Source organism: Vitis vinifera, chromosome 6 (genome assembly GCF_030704535.1).
Source record: "Vitis vinifera cultivar Pinot Noir 40024 chromosome 6, ASM3070453v1".
Taxonomy (NCBI): Eukaryota; Viridiplantae; Streptophyta; class Magnoliopsida; order Vitales; family Vitaceae; genus Vitis; species Vitis vinifera.
In genome coordinates, this window is record NC_081810.1 from 17261582 (window position 1) to 17279669 (window position 18088).

Sequence of the window (18088 nt, forward strand, 5' to 3'; positions counted from 1 at the left end):
GAAAATAATATATTAAAATCAAAATTTTCTATTTTGTAAATAGAAGTTGATATAATAACTTTGTAATCTATGCTGATCATTGTTTTCCCAAAAGGAAGTCCACACCTTACTACTAGAAGTGGTAAAATGGTGAAGAAAGAAAGTTGGGTTTGCAAAATAAACCTACCATAAATGATAAGAAAATCATTTTTAAAGATGCAACTTGTAATGACACTTGATTCGTACCAATTGTACAATCAAACATTTCATTGACTCTTACCAAAATTAAAAGAAATATTGGTGACTAATTGATTAATTGACTCTTACCAAAATATGGAAATATTGGTTAACATATCTAACCTAGATTATTATAATTTTCTTTGAAAATCCTAAAGATAAAATTGACTAATTGATTGGTGACTAAAATGTTTATTATTAAATTCTCACATAAGATATTTACTTTCTCATGTTTTGTCCTTTTCTTTAGCATAATACATGTCATATTTGCTAATACATATCTATGTTTTACTTGTATATAACATCAATTGCTTAATAAATATATTCCAAGACATTTGTCAAATTTATTGTGCTGCATTGGTAAAATTGATGTTTTTACCATATATATCAAGTAGCAAAAACCTACTTAAAAGTTTAAGAAGAGTTTGTGCTATGTCACTAGTGGCACACAAATCTATATGAATGATATTTTGCATTCTATCAAATCCGGAAGAATTTGACATGACCAACTTGCTTTGTCGAGGTGAACAATGATGAATCAACTTCTTGCAATGTCAAAAAATGACCATTAACAACTAGAAGTTTCTTCAACTAGTGATTAGTTTATTTAAACCCTTGAACAGTATTATTACATGTTATGCAAATTACTAATTTAATGAAACAAGTTCTTACCATTAGGGGGAGACAAGTTGATTACAACATAATGACATGAAATTTCAAATATGAGTTAATGTCCTTGAAGGATAACTAACAAATAGTACAACAAATAAATCTAAAACTCACTAAAGTGTAATAATTTGATGTCTTAGTAGGATAATCAACCACTATAGTGACAAATGAGTCTAAGATAAGCTTGAAGCATGGAGGACTTAACAACTTAGAATATGTATTCTTTAGAAAGAGAAAGGGTATAAGGAAAGGTGTATATGCATGTAACACTCTCAAAGAGGTCACAAATTGATTAATCAGTCTCAAGTAGTCCCTAAAGTAGCACAGATTAAACAAATGGCCCTTAAAAATGAACAAATTATACTAGCTTCTAAAAAGGCATATATATCTTACACAAATGAGATCTCAACTAGTTATTTATATATGGGGGCAAAATGGAATCAAAAGACCTTATTGTTGATAATATATATATATATATATATATATATATATATATATTAAATGGGTATTTGTTAGGACACAACCTTAGAAAGCATAACATGATGTAATGGTTTTAGATTAATTAATAAATTTGTTTATTTATGTTTCTTAGTTTCTCTTTATTATCCCTTCTACGTTATTTGGTTATTTGAGTTTATATGCTCAATCACTTGCATTGTACACGACTTGGGTGTATTAGGAGTTGCATAAAAGATACAAGTCATAGGTTCCTTGCAAGATGATAAATTGTTTACAATCAATTCATGAATTTGGGCAATTCAGTAGAAACTATAATACACTACCTTCTAATTAGGGAAACGACTTATCTTAGTCATCAGGATATGTTTCCTATAGTGAGTGTACTAGTATGTATGGTTATAAATTAAATAAGACCTATGGGGAATCATGACATAATATTATTGATTGTCATGATTCAACAAACTATTATATCGCATGGATTCTCAACCTTGAGAGGATATTGAACATGTGTTAAAATCAACAAGAGGATTTGATCTATAGGTGAGACCTTAATTATAAGGAAACTCAAATATCTTTGTTTCTTACGCTTAGATTAGGTTAGGAACATGCGAAAACTTTCCTAGCTTATCTAAATATTATGCACAATAGAAACATGCAAATAAAAACAAAACTAAGATTTAGATATTAAAATTAGTGTGCTTATCTCGGATTTGGATGTTCCTGAATCAATTCCACATGATAAAGAAGATCATTGTCATAGCAAGTCTCATAGACCCATGATCTTTCACTCGATGGCTCTCTCTTGAACTTGACACACTTCTAGTTGGGAGGGAAAAGAAAGTGGAAGTTATGGGTCTCTTTCTCTCTAGAGGTGGAAGATAACTCTTTTGAATTTATGGAAACCCTAACCCTTAAGGGGGTATTTATAGGGTTCCCTAACTAGGCTTAAGTAACTTGAGCCCACTAAAGGCTTGGTTCATTTATTCTAACATAAAATGGATCTTAATTGATTAATTAACCCAACATGGTCTACCAATTAATCAATTGGTTCAATCTAGAGCCTTTGTTTACTTACCCTTATGCAACCCTCTGTAATTACCAAATACCTTTATGCACAAAAGTAAACCTAGAGTCAATCTAACCTTCATAGATTATGCTAATAAGGTATATGAGCTCAAGCGGGGACCATTGGGACTCATATATAGGACAATACTAACTCCTTCAAAATCCAATTTTGAAGTTTATTCAACATCCCACTATGAAGAATCAACTGTACTTTAGTACCTTATGTAAATATCAACAAAACACTGTGCTCAAGTTCATGACCTACTATCCATTACATTCAGTCTCCCTATGAACTGGTATCCATAATCTTACAAGATGAAATATATTAGCCTTTCAAGACTACCTCTACTATCATTGAGTTACAGATCCTCTTATTGTGTGTTCAACTGACATATCTTAGCTCTCCTAAAATTTATATTAAGTTACACTTAAGGAACTACTATGGTAATAGTTTATATATGAACACATCTCCTTATAATCACCCAAAGGACACTTTGTCTCAATTTCATGAGATATCATATGCCTCTATTGAAAATACCTATTGCTATTGACTTCCATCAACAGTGACCCAATTCATAAGGAATATATGATCAACTTACAATCTCACCCATAGGTCAAAGTCACTCTTAACTTTAACACAAACTCAATATTCTCTCAAGGTTAAGAGACAACATAATGAAATAATTTGGTGAAATCATGACTACTTGATAACTTTATATTATGATTCACCGTAAGTCATGTTTAATGTGTAACCATACACACTAGTGCACTCATCATGGGAAACCTATCTTGATAGCCAAATCTAGCCATCCCTCCAATTAAAAGATGATGTACCATAACCTTTAATGGGTTACCTAGACCCATGAACCGATTGTGAATAAATCATCTACTTTTTGTAGGAACTTGTGACTTGGATCTTTTACCCAACTCCTAATGCACCCAAGTCACATACAACGCAAGAGATTTGGAATTATGATATATAAAAGTGAACTAGAACTTTATTAATAAATAATAAAATCTAAAATTTATTACATCATGTCATGATTTTAAGGGTTTTATCCTAACAATGTGGTCATATATCTCTATGGATTGGTTCACTATTTATAGAGACTAGTGGTAACAAGTATTTTCAATAGAGGCACCACGATATCTCATGGAATTAAGTCAATGTGTCACATTGGGTGATCCAAAGGACATATGAAAAGGAAGATTGGTCATAACATTTCTTTTAGTGGAAAGTTGACATATGTTATTTTTAGTTATAGTATGTCAATTGATCATATAATATGAGGATTTATAACTCAAGAATTGAAAAAGTAATCTTGATAAGTTGATAGTAGTACTTTGTTAGATTAAGGACATTAGTTCATAGAGAATCTGAATGTAGTAGATAGTAGGTCACGGACTTGAGCTTCACCTCATTATAATTTTATAGGATACTGGAATACAGTTGATTTTTTTGTAGTGGAATGTTGAACTAATTCAAAATTAGATTATGAGAGAACCAATATTTTCCCATAGGTCCCAATGGTCCTCACTTGAGTTCCTAATTCATGAAGACACTTTTTATTTGAGAGATTTAGGTTTTTGGTACATAAGTGCAAGGTTGCACTGGATTTTATGATTTGAATTTCTGGATTGGGTTAATCAATTAATTAAAACCCAATAGGGATAATTAACAAATTAGAACTCATGTAGGCTAGATTAGGTTATCCAAGCCCAATTTGAGCTCAACTTACTTTAGCTCATAGGGAAGTCTATAAATGCCCCTTAAGGATTAGGGCTTCAAGAGGTTTTCTTAGCATTATGTCTTACAGAGAGCTAATAAAAGGAAACCTTAACCTCCTTAAAGGAAGAAGAGAAAAACCCACACTTTTCTCATGCCTAGATCCATGTGAGAAGAGATTGGGTGGAAAAATATTAGGTAGATGAGCTCCACAACATTTTCGAGGACTTCATCATATTAGAATTAATCTACGAACATCTAGATCATAGGTGTGATTTCAATATTCTCTAGATATAATAATAATGGTTTTTGTTGTCATGTTTTTCTACAACGTTGGATTTAAATAGCCCTAAGGATAGTTGTGTGCATCTTATTGGATTTAGGATCAAAGAATAGATTAATCCGAAGTTTCTAATAGGATTAACATCATAAGAAATGATGATAACCCTAAACCACATAATCTAGAAGAATTCTAACATAGAAAAAATTAAGCAAAATAGAAAGAAATTACTTGGGCAAAATTAGAGTTGTTGGAAAAACGAGAAGTATTTAGATCTATAGTTTAAATACCTAAAATCATCAAACTTATCAGATATAAATGAGTTTTTTTTTTCTAAAGAAAACATAATGAGAATAATGAAATCACAAGATATAAAGTACGAATTGTTGCTCAAGGCCAAGGTTTCTCACAAAGACCTAATATAGACTACGAGGAAATGTATTCTCCCATAATGGACAAAAACAAAATAAGTGGTAGATTATCCAACCCCCATTTTATATTCCCTCTATGCTAAGTTGAGACATGGGATATAATATCTCATGTACCATAAATTTTTTCTTCTCATCAATTATTATTATTTTTATTTTTTATACTACTTATTTTTCAAAATATAAATTTTTTATTAAAATAATAAATTTATAATTAAAAAGAAGAATCAAAAGAATATGTATAAAATACATTGTAAAATTATAAGAATATATGTATTATTATATACATACAAATTATTTTAATGTTTTCAATAACATTATATACCATTTTTTATTTATAAATTTCATATATTTTAATCAAGACTATTATTAACAAATAAATATAAAATTATTTACTAAATTTTAAATTGTAAAATAATTTTCAAATAACAATAAATATGAGACAGATTTCATATATTTTTTTAGTAAAAATATTGGAATGATTTAATTTTTATTTTAATATCAAACACTAAAATAATATATATATATATATATATATATATATATATATATATATATATATATATATATATATATATATATATATATATATATATTACAAACCAAATATGAGTATAGCACAATGGAGATAGTCGGTGTGCTTGAGATACAGCGTTAGACAATTAATGCCCTTGTAATACTAGATATGAAAAATATTTCATATCTTTTAATAATAAATATTAGCATACAATATAATTTTTTTTGTTAAAAAAAATAATGAATATTAAAATAGAATAAATTTATAACATAATGTAACTAGCCAGTGTGGTTGAGTATCTCAAGTTTTGACTAAAAATAATTCCTTTTAAAAAAGAAAAATCCATAAAGTGAGTTGAGGAGCAAAATAATTCTCAATCTAGTACATTTATGCTATGCGAGAATCCACATCACAAAACTATAGTTGGTAACTATGGTTTTTTAAATTTTTTAAAATGGTCAAAATTGTATATCAACTATGGTTTTAAATTTAAATTTAAAGTCATAGTTACCAACTATGATTTCAAGCTTAAATATAGAGTTATATATATAAATTTAATATTATAAATTTATTATATTATTTTTTTATTTGTTATTTATTAATATGCAAGTGATTAATAAACTTATGTGATTATTTATATATATAAATAATCACATAATTTTATTATTATATTCAACCACAATGAATGATATATATATAATTAAATAGCTGGTATTTTTAATTTGATATAAAAAATTTAAAATTTTATAAAAAAATTTACCATTATAAATTATTATAGTAATTAATTATTTTTTAAATACTATAATGTAAATGATATATACAAATATCCCATATAAAAATTTTATACAAATGGTTACACCTCTCAATCATTTCTAAATCTTTTAGAAATAAATAAGAAATAATATAAGTGATTTTGTTGTGGAAAAGGTTGCCCAAATTCAATATACCACTAGTTAACCTAATCTACACCTATAAATTTTCTCATATACGCTTAAGATTGAAGTTGTTTTTACTGTGAAAGAAGGTTACCCATATTCAATATAGGGAGAATTGTGTTTTGAGGTAAGATAGGCTTGAAAATTGACATAGCATAGTCTTATCATTCACATTTAAGTCCAAAACCCGAATAAAGTGTAAAAATTGAGTTGAAAAGGATATTATTTTTCGTTAATTCCTAAAATGCCCTTAACCCCTGCATAAACCCACAATGAATGTAAATTTCAATTTCTTTGTCTTTTTTTTTTCCTTTTTTATTTCCTATTACCTATTACCCATTTCTACTTTTTGTTTTTTTTTTTTTCTTCCAATCTATATTTCTATTTTATGCCAAATGCTAATTTCTCATAATTATATTCCCATTTTCATTCCATTATTATATCATTAATAACTGTATTAATTGCTATTAATTTTATATTTACCTTTACAATTCATCCAAATATTTTTTATTTGTATTTGTCTTTTAGTTTAACTTTCATTTTTTTATTTTAAATTTATATTACCCTTTTATTTATATTTTTCTCTTATTTTTAATTATTTTCTATATTTTACACATTAACCATATTTTAAATTTTTTAAAAATTAACCATCACTTTATTCTTTTTTTTTTTTTTTGCATATATTTACCCTTTTCTCCTTTTAAGTTTTAATGTTTTTATTTTAAAATTTTTAAAAATATAAATTTATTGAAAAAATAACTAATATATGAAGTTATAATATTATATTAATAATTTTTCTTTTCTAGATAAACTAATGCAAAGTATTTTGACTAATAACAAGAAAAATGTCAACACAATTTTTTAGTGAAACTTTAGAAATTAAACTACAAATAAAATATATTATATAAAATTTTATCTAAAAATGATTGAAAGTGGTATTTAATTTTTTTATTGACTTTCAAATTTATTTAATTTTTTACTTGAAAGGTAATAGAACATGTTTAAAGAAAATTAGTTTTTCATTTTTTTAAATAAATGAGTATAAATATATTAAAATAATTTAAGATAATCTTAGTAAAAAAATTTGATAAATATGATTACAATTTTAAATTAGATTTTTAAATATAGATTCATTTTAATAAAATTTCACAAAAAAAAAATGTTGGAAAGAAAAAACATTGCTGAAACTACAAAAACAAAATATGCAATTACAAAATTTTGATGATGAAGTTTAAAAATAAGAGTCGAAACAATTCTTGGCAAGGTAATTTGAGTGGGGAAATTGTGCGATCCTTGAATGAAAAGAAAAAAGAGAGTTTTTCAAAATCACTTGAAAACCTTAATAAAAAAAACAATCTTGTACACCCTTGTATAGTTAGTGTAATACCATTATACAATAATCTAGATTCCATACATTGTCTTATGAATATCTGTCAATAAGTCGATTAACCATGTTTGCATTGGTTTGGTTTAAAAGAACATGAAAAGTTGTTGTACAATTTTGTTCCACAATTATCATTAGTGGAATATATATTCAAATAATCATATAAGAGTTAGATAAAATGCATAAAATGAATGTATGATTAACCAATGTATGTGAGGACTGTCATCCATCCTCGGCTAGGGGAAATAAGCAAATGAGTTTTTCAAAATCACTTAAAATCCTTCACAAATGACAACCTTGTACACTTAGTGTAAATACCTTGTATAGTGGCCCAAATTTCATATACCCTTCACTCAATGTGTGTCCATATGTAGGTTAACTATGTTTCCATTGGTTTAGTTCACAAAATAGTGGAAGACATAAAAACAAAAATTTTCCTCAAACATCATTAGTAGGGTCAGTATTCGAATTGTCATGTACGAGTTAAATAAAAGTGCATGAGATGAGTGTGTGATAGAGAAATGTGTGTCATGAGAGTGTGCAATCCTTAAATGGCAAGATAAAAAAAGAGTTTTTCAAAATCAATTGAAATCATTCATAAAGAGTATCCTTGTACACCCTTTGTACAGTTAGAACATTTTGTTGTATAGTTAGCATAATATCCTTGTACAATGATGCAAATTTCATCCACATGCATACATTATGTGTCCACATAGGATGTGTGAACCATATTTTCAATGATTTGGTTTAAAAAATGGTGTAAAATGTCAAAACAATTTTTTTCCCCCAACATCATTATTGGGATAAGTCTTTGAATTATTATATGTGAGTTAAATAAAGTGCATAAGATGAAAGAATTTGCGATAGGAAAGTATACAGTTCTTGGATGACAAGAAAAAAAAAAGTTTAAAATCAGCTAAAATCCTCTACAAATGGCAGTCTTGTACACCCCTTGTACAGTTAGTGTATTTACCTTGTACAGTTAGCGTATTTACTTTATACATTTAGTGTAACACCCTTGTATAATGATATAAATTTCATTCACATGCATAAATTATGTCCACGTGGATGTGTGAATTACGTTTCCAATGATTTAACATTTAAAATCATTAAAACAAATAAAATGTTATTTTATTTTATTTTCAATGCAAAATGTAATTAAAAATAAGACAAATAAATTATTTAAAAAATATTATTTAACCTAAATTTATTTATTTATTTCCTTTTATTTTTGGAAATAAAGAAAAACGAATAAAAAATTTATTTAACCATAAAAAATATAAATATAAGATATGTTAGAAAATAGAAATAAACCCAATTTTATTTATTTATTTCATTTTATTTTTGGAATTAAAGAAAAAAAGAATAAAAAGTTTATTTAACCACAAAAAATATTAATATAAGATAAATTAGAACATAGAAATAACCTCAAATTTATGTACTTATTTCATTTTATTTATTTAAATTAGAAAGTAATTTATTTTAATAGATCAAAATATGCACAATTAATCTATTACTTTGTTAATTATAGATATATTAAAATTTTCAATTCCAAAAAAAAAACTAATAGAAATAATAAAATTAAAAAGAGTAATAAATATATATAATTTAGTTATTTAATTATTTTTTATGTAAAAGACGGTAACACAAAAAAATACACACAATTAACCAATTCTTTTGTTTAATTATAAACATACTATATATATATATATATATATATATATATATATATATATATATATATATATATATATATATATATATATATATTAAAATAACTAATAAAAAAATAAAAATGGATAATCAATAAATGGAATTTAACTCTTTTTATTATTTTCACATAAAAAATAGAACCAAACAAGGTTTTCAATATTCATTTTTAAAAATAGTTTTCAATTTTTAATTAAAGGTATTCTCAAAAAGAGAAAATATAAAAAAATAAAAATCATATAACCATATTTTTTTAGAAGGTATTTTTCAAAATAGTTTTAAAATCATTAATGTAATTTTTCTTTATTTATAATTTAAAATAGAAAATAATACCCAATTGTAATTATTTATGAAAAAAGTTTTTAAAAACAATGAAAAATCCAAACCAGTGAAATAAAATTGTGTTGGGTATGTGAATGGTAGTGCAATCAAGATAAAATAGTTTAATAAATGATGGATCCAACAAAAACCAACATGAACATGGAATAGGTCTGATAGCTGAGCTTATGCAGCTGAGAAGGAAATATACAGAAGAGAAAAAGGAGAGTTGTTTCTCATTATGTCAAGATTACATTGGCACAAGTATTTATAGGCTAAGTAAGGTGGTTAGTTAAGGTGAGTTTGGAGAGGTTACACGGTTGCTCAGTTACAACTGTATGAGAGGCAGTTAGGGTAGAATTTGTTTGGTTATCACAAATGAGTATTTTAGTCCACCACTATTTTATATTATTTTTGTTAATTATAGGTGATATAAAGACCTTGGGCCAATTTTCAGGCCCATCTCATCCCAAAACACAAATCTCCCTATTCAATATATCACTAGTGAACTTGACCCACACCCATAAATTTTCTCATACGTGATAAGATTGAAGTTGATTTTGTTGTGAAAGAGGGTTGCCCAAATTCAATATATTACTGGTGAACCTGACCCACACCTATAAATGTTCTCTTATGCTCCAAGAAGACTGAAGTGACTAAGAGGCTATACAAAATCCATGAAAATAGTTTTAGGAAGTTCAAATATTATTTCAAATGTTCTTTTATAATATTTATGGGAGAATCATGTACGGGTGCACCATCTTAAAAGGATTACATTTTTAATTTTTTAAGTTTTGACTTTTGACTTTCAAAGTGCATACATTTAGAGGAAAATAATCCTCAAAATATGCACTTTATTCTAGTGGTGCACCATTTCAAAAAAATTGCATGTTTTTAAAACTTTGACTTTTTACTTTCAAAATGCATATATTTTGAAAAAAAATAATCCTCAAAAAGTCATTAACATGTCAAAATTACCCTTTAACCCTCGGCTCACCAACTGTAATTGTTACAAATTTTCCTTTACCTTTTTTTTTCATCATGATTAATATTTTTTTTAAATGACACGTGGATACCAACCATGCCACATAATTTTTCTTTTTTCTTTTTTTATCTCCTCCATAACACCTCTTCATTTTTGTTAATGTGTTGGCTTCATTAAATTCAATTTTTTTTGCACAATTTCATATTTTCATATTTATTGATTTTAATTATTTATGAACATTTTAAACATAAAATAATATTATACAATAAATCATTAATGAGAACAAATTTAATATAAAAATAAACATATAAAATAAATTTAGAGATTTATGACATAAGATTTTCTATATTTCTTAAAAAAATATTTATTTATTTTATAAATCTTACCATATTGCCATATTTTTTTATTGTTTGTATTTTAATATTTTTAAATTTTCAAGTGATAATCATAATCAATGATTATGGTTTTGGCTTTTTGTTTGTAAATCTAATTTAACTATTGGGAGAATTACCGAATAGGGTGGACTAAATAAAATAATTACTGGGAAGGGTGGTCCATTTTAATAACCGTTAGGAAGGACAATAATATGCTTAAATACCAAAAATGTCCTTCAACTAAAAGCTTTTAAAATTCAAAACATTTTATGGTGCGTGGGCCCCATGACATTCAAATTTTAAATCAAAAATTTGGATTTAATTTATTATATATAATGATAGTATAAGTTGTTATTTAAATTTACTATTTAAAACAAAAAATACTTCTAAAAAATATTTTTTAAATGACATTTAATTTTTTTTTCTTATTTTATTAAGAAAAAAGCAAGTTTCATAATTATATAATAAAAATGATGACTTTTTCATATATATATATATATATATATATATATATATATATATATATATATATATATATATATATATATATATATATATTTCTAATTTTAAATTTAAATGATTTTTCTATATTTTTTTTCCTTTGTATAGTGTTTTTTCTTAATTTTCATATATAATTTTTTCATCTTTTTTTTCTCAATACATCGATTGGATGATGTTAGTACATATGATATGTTAAATATTAATGAAATATAATAAAAATATGTTATAATTACAATATAAATACACTTACATTACAATACATTACAATAAAACTTAATTAGGAAAATTTTAAACTTTTTTTTATAAAAGTGTTAGTTTTGTATGATCATACCATATTTCATAACATACCTATATTATGAATCACTAACGAAACCAAATAAAATACTATTTTAAATTCATGAGACTTGTGAGTTTTATATATATATACAAAAATTATTAAATAATTTCAATGTGTTGGGTGAATGATGTTAATATACTGATAATGATGTGTTAATACCAATAGAATATGAATAAATATTTTTAAAATTATTACTTTTGTAATGAAATATAAGTACGATATAAATGTATTATACTTACAACATAAATACACTAATGGTATAATATATTATAACATAATTTAATTTATTTTTGTTTAATTTTTTCATGTGATATATTACCCAATGAATAGTTACGTGTTATTCCATTGAACAAATGTATATTATTCGATTGAATATTTGTATATTAGACTAATAAAGCTGTAAGGATTAAAATAACAAATTTAAACAACATCAAAATATTTTTTAGAAGTATTTTTGTTTTAAATAGTAAATTTAAATAATAAATTATACTATCTTTATATATAATAATTATAAGGATTAATCTTTTGATTTAAAATTTGAATGTCAATAATTACAATAAATGTGAGACTCACCCCCTAACAAAAAATGAAGTGTTTTAAATGCTTTGAATTTTACAAGTTTTTAATTGGCATTTTTTATGTTTAAGCCTATCCCTAACAGTTATAAAAAAACATCTTAAACATCTGGCTTCTTATTTGTATCAAGAAGGGTTTATGGGCGTTAGGAAGGCTAGAAAAAGTCCCACACGTACGGTTCTTCATTCATTTCCAACATTGAGTTTTTCATGAGTCATGCTTACCAACCAAAAAGCAAGTTTCCACCTAATTAGAGTGAGAAGTGAAGACTGGCGGGCAAGGCGTGGCGGCCTCTGCATCAGCAAATTTTCAAGGAGCAGATGGGCAAAATCAGTATATATGCACCCAGGGTACAACCCAGGAAAACACTTATATCAACTCCCATGGGCAAACACATTGGTGTCTTGGCCTTCCCCTTCGCTTCCCACCCTCTAACGCTTCTGGGGCTGGTCCGCAGGCTTGCGTCTGCAGCACCCGACGCCAAGTTCTCATTCTTCAGCACTGCAAACTCCAACAGCTTCCTCTTCTCCGCTCGAAGCCCCGGTGGTGTTCTTGGTAATCTGAAACCCTATGATGTTCCGGATGGGGTGCCGGTGGGTCATGTGCTGTCTGGGAACCCTGCAGAGGGTGATGGGCTTTTCTTGAAGGAAGCACCTGCGAATTTTAAGCGGGCCATGGAAGTGGCGGTAGCGGAGACTGGGAGGAAGATTAGCTGCCTGGTGACTGATGCCTTGTTGTGGTTTGCAGCTGATATGGCTGAGGAAATGGGGGTTCCTTGGGTCCCATTTTGGAGCGCTGGCCTCTCTGCGCTCTCTGCCCACTTACACACTGATGCCATCAGGCAAATGATGGGTGTTAGAGGTGAGCGAAACCTTAGTTTTTTTGTTAAAGTTTTTTATGAAACTTTTATGCTAGTTTTGCAGACTGATACCATCTCTGCTGTTAAAGATTTATTTATGTTCTGGAGTAATATTTTACGCGATTGCAGGTCATGAAGACCAGACCCTTAGCTTCATTCCAGGACTGTCCGCAATGACCTTCCAAGACTTACCTGGAGAAATAGCTTCCGGGAACTTGGATTCTACCCCCTCACTCATGCTACACAAAATGGGGCTCACACTGCCACGCGCAACTGCTATTGTTGCCAACTCCTTTGAAGAGCTAGACCCCGTAGTAGCAACACATCTCAAGTCCAAGCTGCCAAAGCTTCTATGCGTGGCTCCTTCCGCTCTAACGTCCTCACCGGATGAGTTGAATTCTGATGTGAATGGCTGCCTATCTTGGTTGGACAAGCAGAAAGCGAAGTCAGTGGCATATATCAGCTTTGGAAGCATGTTGGCACCCTCACCCGACGAGCATGTAGCATTGGCAGAAACGCTGCAAGCAACTGGGGTGGCATTTCTTTGGTCTATTAAGGACAACTTGAAGAAATATTTGCCGGAAGGATTTCTAGAGAGGACGAGCGGGAATGGAAAAGTAGTTCCATGGGCTCCCCAGATCCGAGTCTTAGCACACCCTTCAGTTGGAGTGCACATCACACATGGCGGTTGGAACTCAGTGATGGAGAGCATTGCAGGCGAGGTGCCCATAATCTGCAAGCCATTTTGGGCTGATAATACTCTCAACTCGCGGGCAATAGAGGATGTGTGGGGGATCGGTGTTGGAGTTCCAGGAGGGGTCCTCACAAAAAATGGATTAAAGGCAGCCCTAGAACAAGTTTTGGGGCAGCAAGGGAGGATGACAGAAAAAATTGGTGTCCTCAAAAAGCTTTGGACAAGGGCCACTGAGCCAAATGGGAGCTCAACTCAGAATTTCCGTACTTTGTCGAAGATAGTGACGAATGAATAGGCATAGTAGTTCAATTTAATGCCTCTATGTTCTTACATATGCATGCCGATAATGAAAATGTAAGGGGCTTCTTTTAACTTTTGCAACAATTTTAAAAAATAATTATTAAAAAATGATAATTGGAAAAATATTGATAGATGTATAACAGTTTTGCCATGTGAAAGAAGTCTTGTGAAAAGACACATTTCACAATTTTCAAAATTGTGATACATATTTAAAAGAATTAAATTTATACTAAACGTATCTCTTGAAAAAATATTTTCCACAATTCCATAAAATCCAATATGTATTAAAAGTGTCTCTTGAAGAGATATTTTCCATAATTTGACAAATTTGAATGTCTTATGAATTTGATTTTAAAGCTAAAGATGTCTTTTGAAGAGACACCTTCTATAATTCCAAAAAAAAATTAATTTATACAAAAGTGTCGCTTGAAGAGACTTTCCACAATTCCACAAATTCTAATATATATTGAAAGTGTCTCTTCAAGAGACACCTTCTATAATTCCAAAAAATTGGATTTATTCTGAAAAGACAATTTCCACAATTTCCATACACAATGGAAAATGGAATTATACTCAAACACATTTCATAATTTCCAAAAAATTTGGGTTTACATTAAAAGTGTCTCTTAAAGAGACTTTCCACAATTTTCATCCACAGTGGAAAATTTCAAATTTTGAAGAGACACACCTTTCACAATTCTCAAAAAATGAAATTATACTAAGGGTGTTTCATGAAGCGACACCTTCTATAATTTTAAAAAAATTGGGTTTATATTAAAAGTGTCTCTTTCCACAATTTCCAAAAAATGGAATTATACTAAAGGTGTCTCTTGAAGAGACACCTTCCATAATTTAAAAAAAATTGGGTTTATATTGAAAGTGTTTATATCTTAATTAGTATTACCTTCTATACAATCAAATGTTTAAAGTTTATCACATGTATACATTATAATCAATATTTTGACATTCAATCCAAAACCAATTAAAACAAGTAAACCAAATGTCAATTAAGTCAGCACTTTTCCAAAATAGTAACAATACTATTGTGTAAAATAAGTCCACAATAGATAGAATACTATAGAACTTACGTTAACAAAAAATTAGTTAATCCAAAATATAACAAGTATAAATATACATGTTGAGTATTTGTCCAAAATAATGATATGCAAAATACTAACAGTTTCCAAAATACAAATCATATGTAGTAACATCCTCAATGTGTACCGCACAAAGGAGCCTTCCTCTTCTGTTGTGGATGTCCATGATATGCATGCTCCACTATTGGCACTATGGGGCTAACATGTACCCCTCCATGAGCTCGACGACCACATCTCCTACCACGTCCTCCACCACGATCATTCTTTTGTCCTTACTAATCATCATTTTCTATATGAACTAACTCCTGATCAACCAATGTAGCCTCTATTGATTGTGGTAATGATGCAACAAGTGGTACTATAGGTGGAGTGGATGACACCTCCATAGGTGTAATAGGAGTCTCCTCAACAGGTAATGGGCTAATGTCAGTCGATGGTGTATCTCTAAGAATAGATGTATGCCTAGTCCCTCTTGTCTGAGCCCCTCCCCCTCTAGTCTATACACTTCTTGATCGAGTAATGGATGATATCGGTTGCTAATAAGGTGGTGGACTACCTCTCATATGAGTCCCTCCCCCTTTAGTCCATGCAACTCTTGATCGAGTAATGGATGATATCAACAGCTAATGAGGTGATGGACTAATGTCAATTGATGGTCACACTCGAGCAACAACTGGTGTATGACTGAATCAAATTAAATTTATTTTAATTCATCAAATTCAATTTAATGTATTAATTTAATACAAGATAAACTATTTAATTTTAACAAATAAAAAGAAAGTATATCCATTTTTATATATGATAAATGATTTGAATATTAATTAAATATTTAAAATTAATTAAATTTAAATATCAAAATATGTGGGGCAGTGTCGGTGACCGTCATGCTCAGGCTTCTACTTTTGGCAAACCCTTTTTCTTTTGTCTTTCCCATACAGATAAAGAAATAGTTCAAAAAAAAAAAAAAAAGGTGGGAAGGGGGAAAAGGAGGGAGTAGAAGAAGGTGGTGTCACTCAGGTTGATTGGACGGTGCAACTTTGCAAGGCAACATAGGGCAGAGGGTTTGGGGCACGCCCTCCTACGGAGAGAGGGTGGTGGGGGTCCCATAAAATTGTCCCCTCAGGGATTGCATGCCCTCGAGCACCTTCCTTTATGACTGCTCCTGCAGGGGACGGGACTTGTCAACTTCAGCTCTACGTTTCAACTTTCTATGCATGTCTTCCTTTTGGTTACTTGCATTGTTTTCAATTAAGCTCCCATACCTTAGCTTTATGCATGAAACATGATTACCCTATCTGCTCTGATTCCATTTTTGGATTTACCCTTCAAAAAATTAAATTAAATTACTATCTATCTTATTACCCAGTATCTATCTTATTACCCAGTTTTGCTTGCTCTACAAGAATCTTTCCAAGGCAACCGTCCATTTCTTTTGTCCATATCACATGCTTAGACTGCACTTTTGTGCTCAAACTCTGAATCTGAGAAGTCTCAGTAGCCTCTATAATGTCATTGTCAGGACTTGAGCATAGGAAGACATCATTGTTTCTGGAACAATTTTCAAACACAGCCAGAGTTTTGGGTCAAAATGACCCATTTTTAAAAAAAATTATATCATCTATCCATTTTTTTAAACATACATTCAAATTGGCCTTGCCACCTACGCGACACTTCATTAAAAAATATTTTTTTTTGTCATTATAGTGAAAGCCGCAGTTGACAAATACGACTTTATTTTTGTACTAAAACCGCAGTTGACAAACGCGGCTTCATATTTGTACTAAAGTCGCAGTTGCCAAACGCGACTTCATTTTTTAACTAAAATCGCGGTTGACAAATGAGGCTTTAGTTAATTTTTATTTAAATTTAAAATTTAATTAAAAATTATTAACTTACAATTTATGAATGAAATTTAAAAATATACTTAAATAATAAATTATTTATATTTAAATTTAAATTTCTATTATTACTTTAACAAACATAAATTGATAAATAGAAGATATTATAAATGAATATTTTATTTATTAATAAATTAATAATCTTAAAATAATAAATTTATATAACATATAAATAATATATAAAATTGTATAATTTATTAATTTAAGATATATAATTTGTTAATTTTTAAGATATTAATTTATTGTATTATGATAAATTTATCTTTATTGAAAGATATTCTTCATGTGTTACATGCATGCCTGCTACAATTAGAGATAAGCAGCCAAAAAGGAAGAGAGTACCAGTTACACATAGGTTCTCTCCTTGTGGAAGCATGTGATATTATATATGTTTTTTACTTTCCACTATATTAATGTATTATAATTGAAATCTCAGTTATCAACTATTATACTATTATTTTGATAAAGATAAATTTATCATAATACAAATAAATTAATATCTTAAAAATTAACAAATTAAATATCTTAAATTAATAAATTATACAATTTTATATATTATTTATATGTTATATAAGTTTATTATTTTAATATTATTAATTTATTAATAAACAAAATATTCATTTATAATATCTTCTATTTATCAATTTATGTTTGTTGAAGTAATACTAGAATTTTAAATTTAAATATAAATAATTTATTATTTAAGTATATTTTTAAATTTCATTCATAAATTGTAATTTAATAATTTTTAATTAAAATT

At 28.3% G+C, this 18088-nt stretch overlaps 1 protein-coding gene across 1 annotated transcript; it reads left to right on the forward strand.

Moving 5' to 3' along the window:
- The first annotated feature begins 12669 nt into the window (after positions 1-12669).
- On the forward strand, positions 12670-14349 carry LOC100254753 (flavonol 3-O-glucosyltransferase F3GT2). The gene is made up of 2 exons (XM_002270209.5): positions 12670-13341; positions 13469-14349. The coding sequence occupies exons 1-2, from the start codon at positions 12801-12803 to the stop codon at positions 14326-14328; spliced, it is 1401 nt and encodes a 466-aa protein (XP_002270245.1). The 5' UTR covers positions 12670-12800; the 3' UTR covers positions 14329-14349.
- The last annotated feature ends 3739 nt before the right edge of the window (positions 14350-18088 follow it).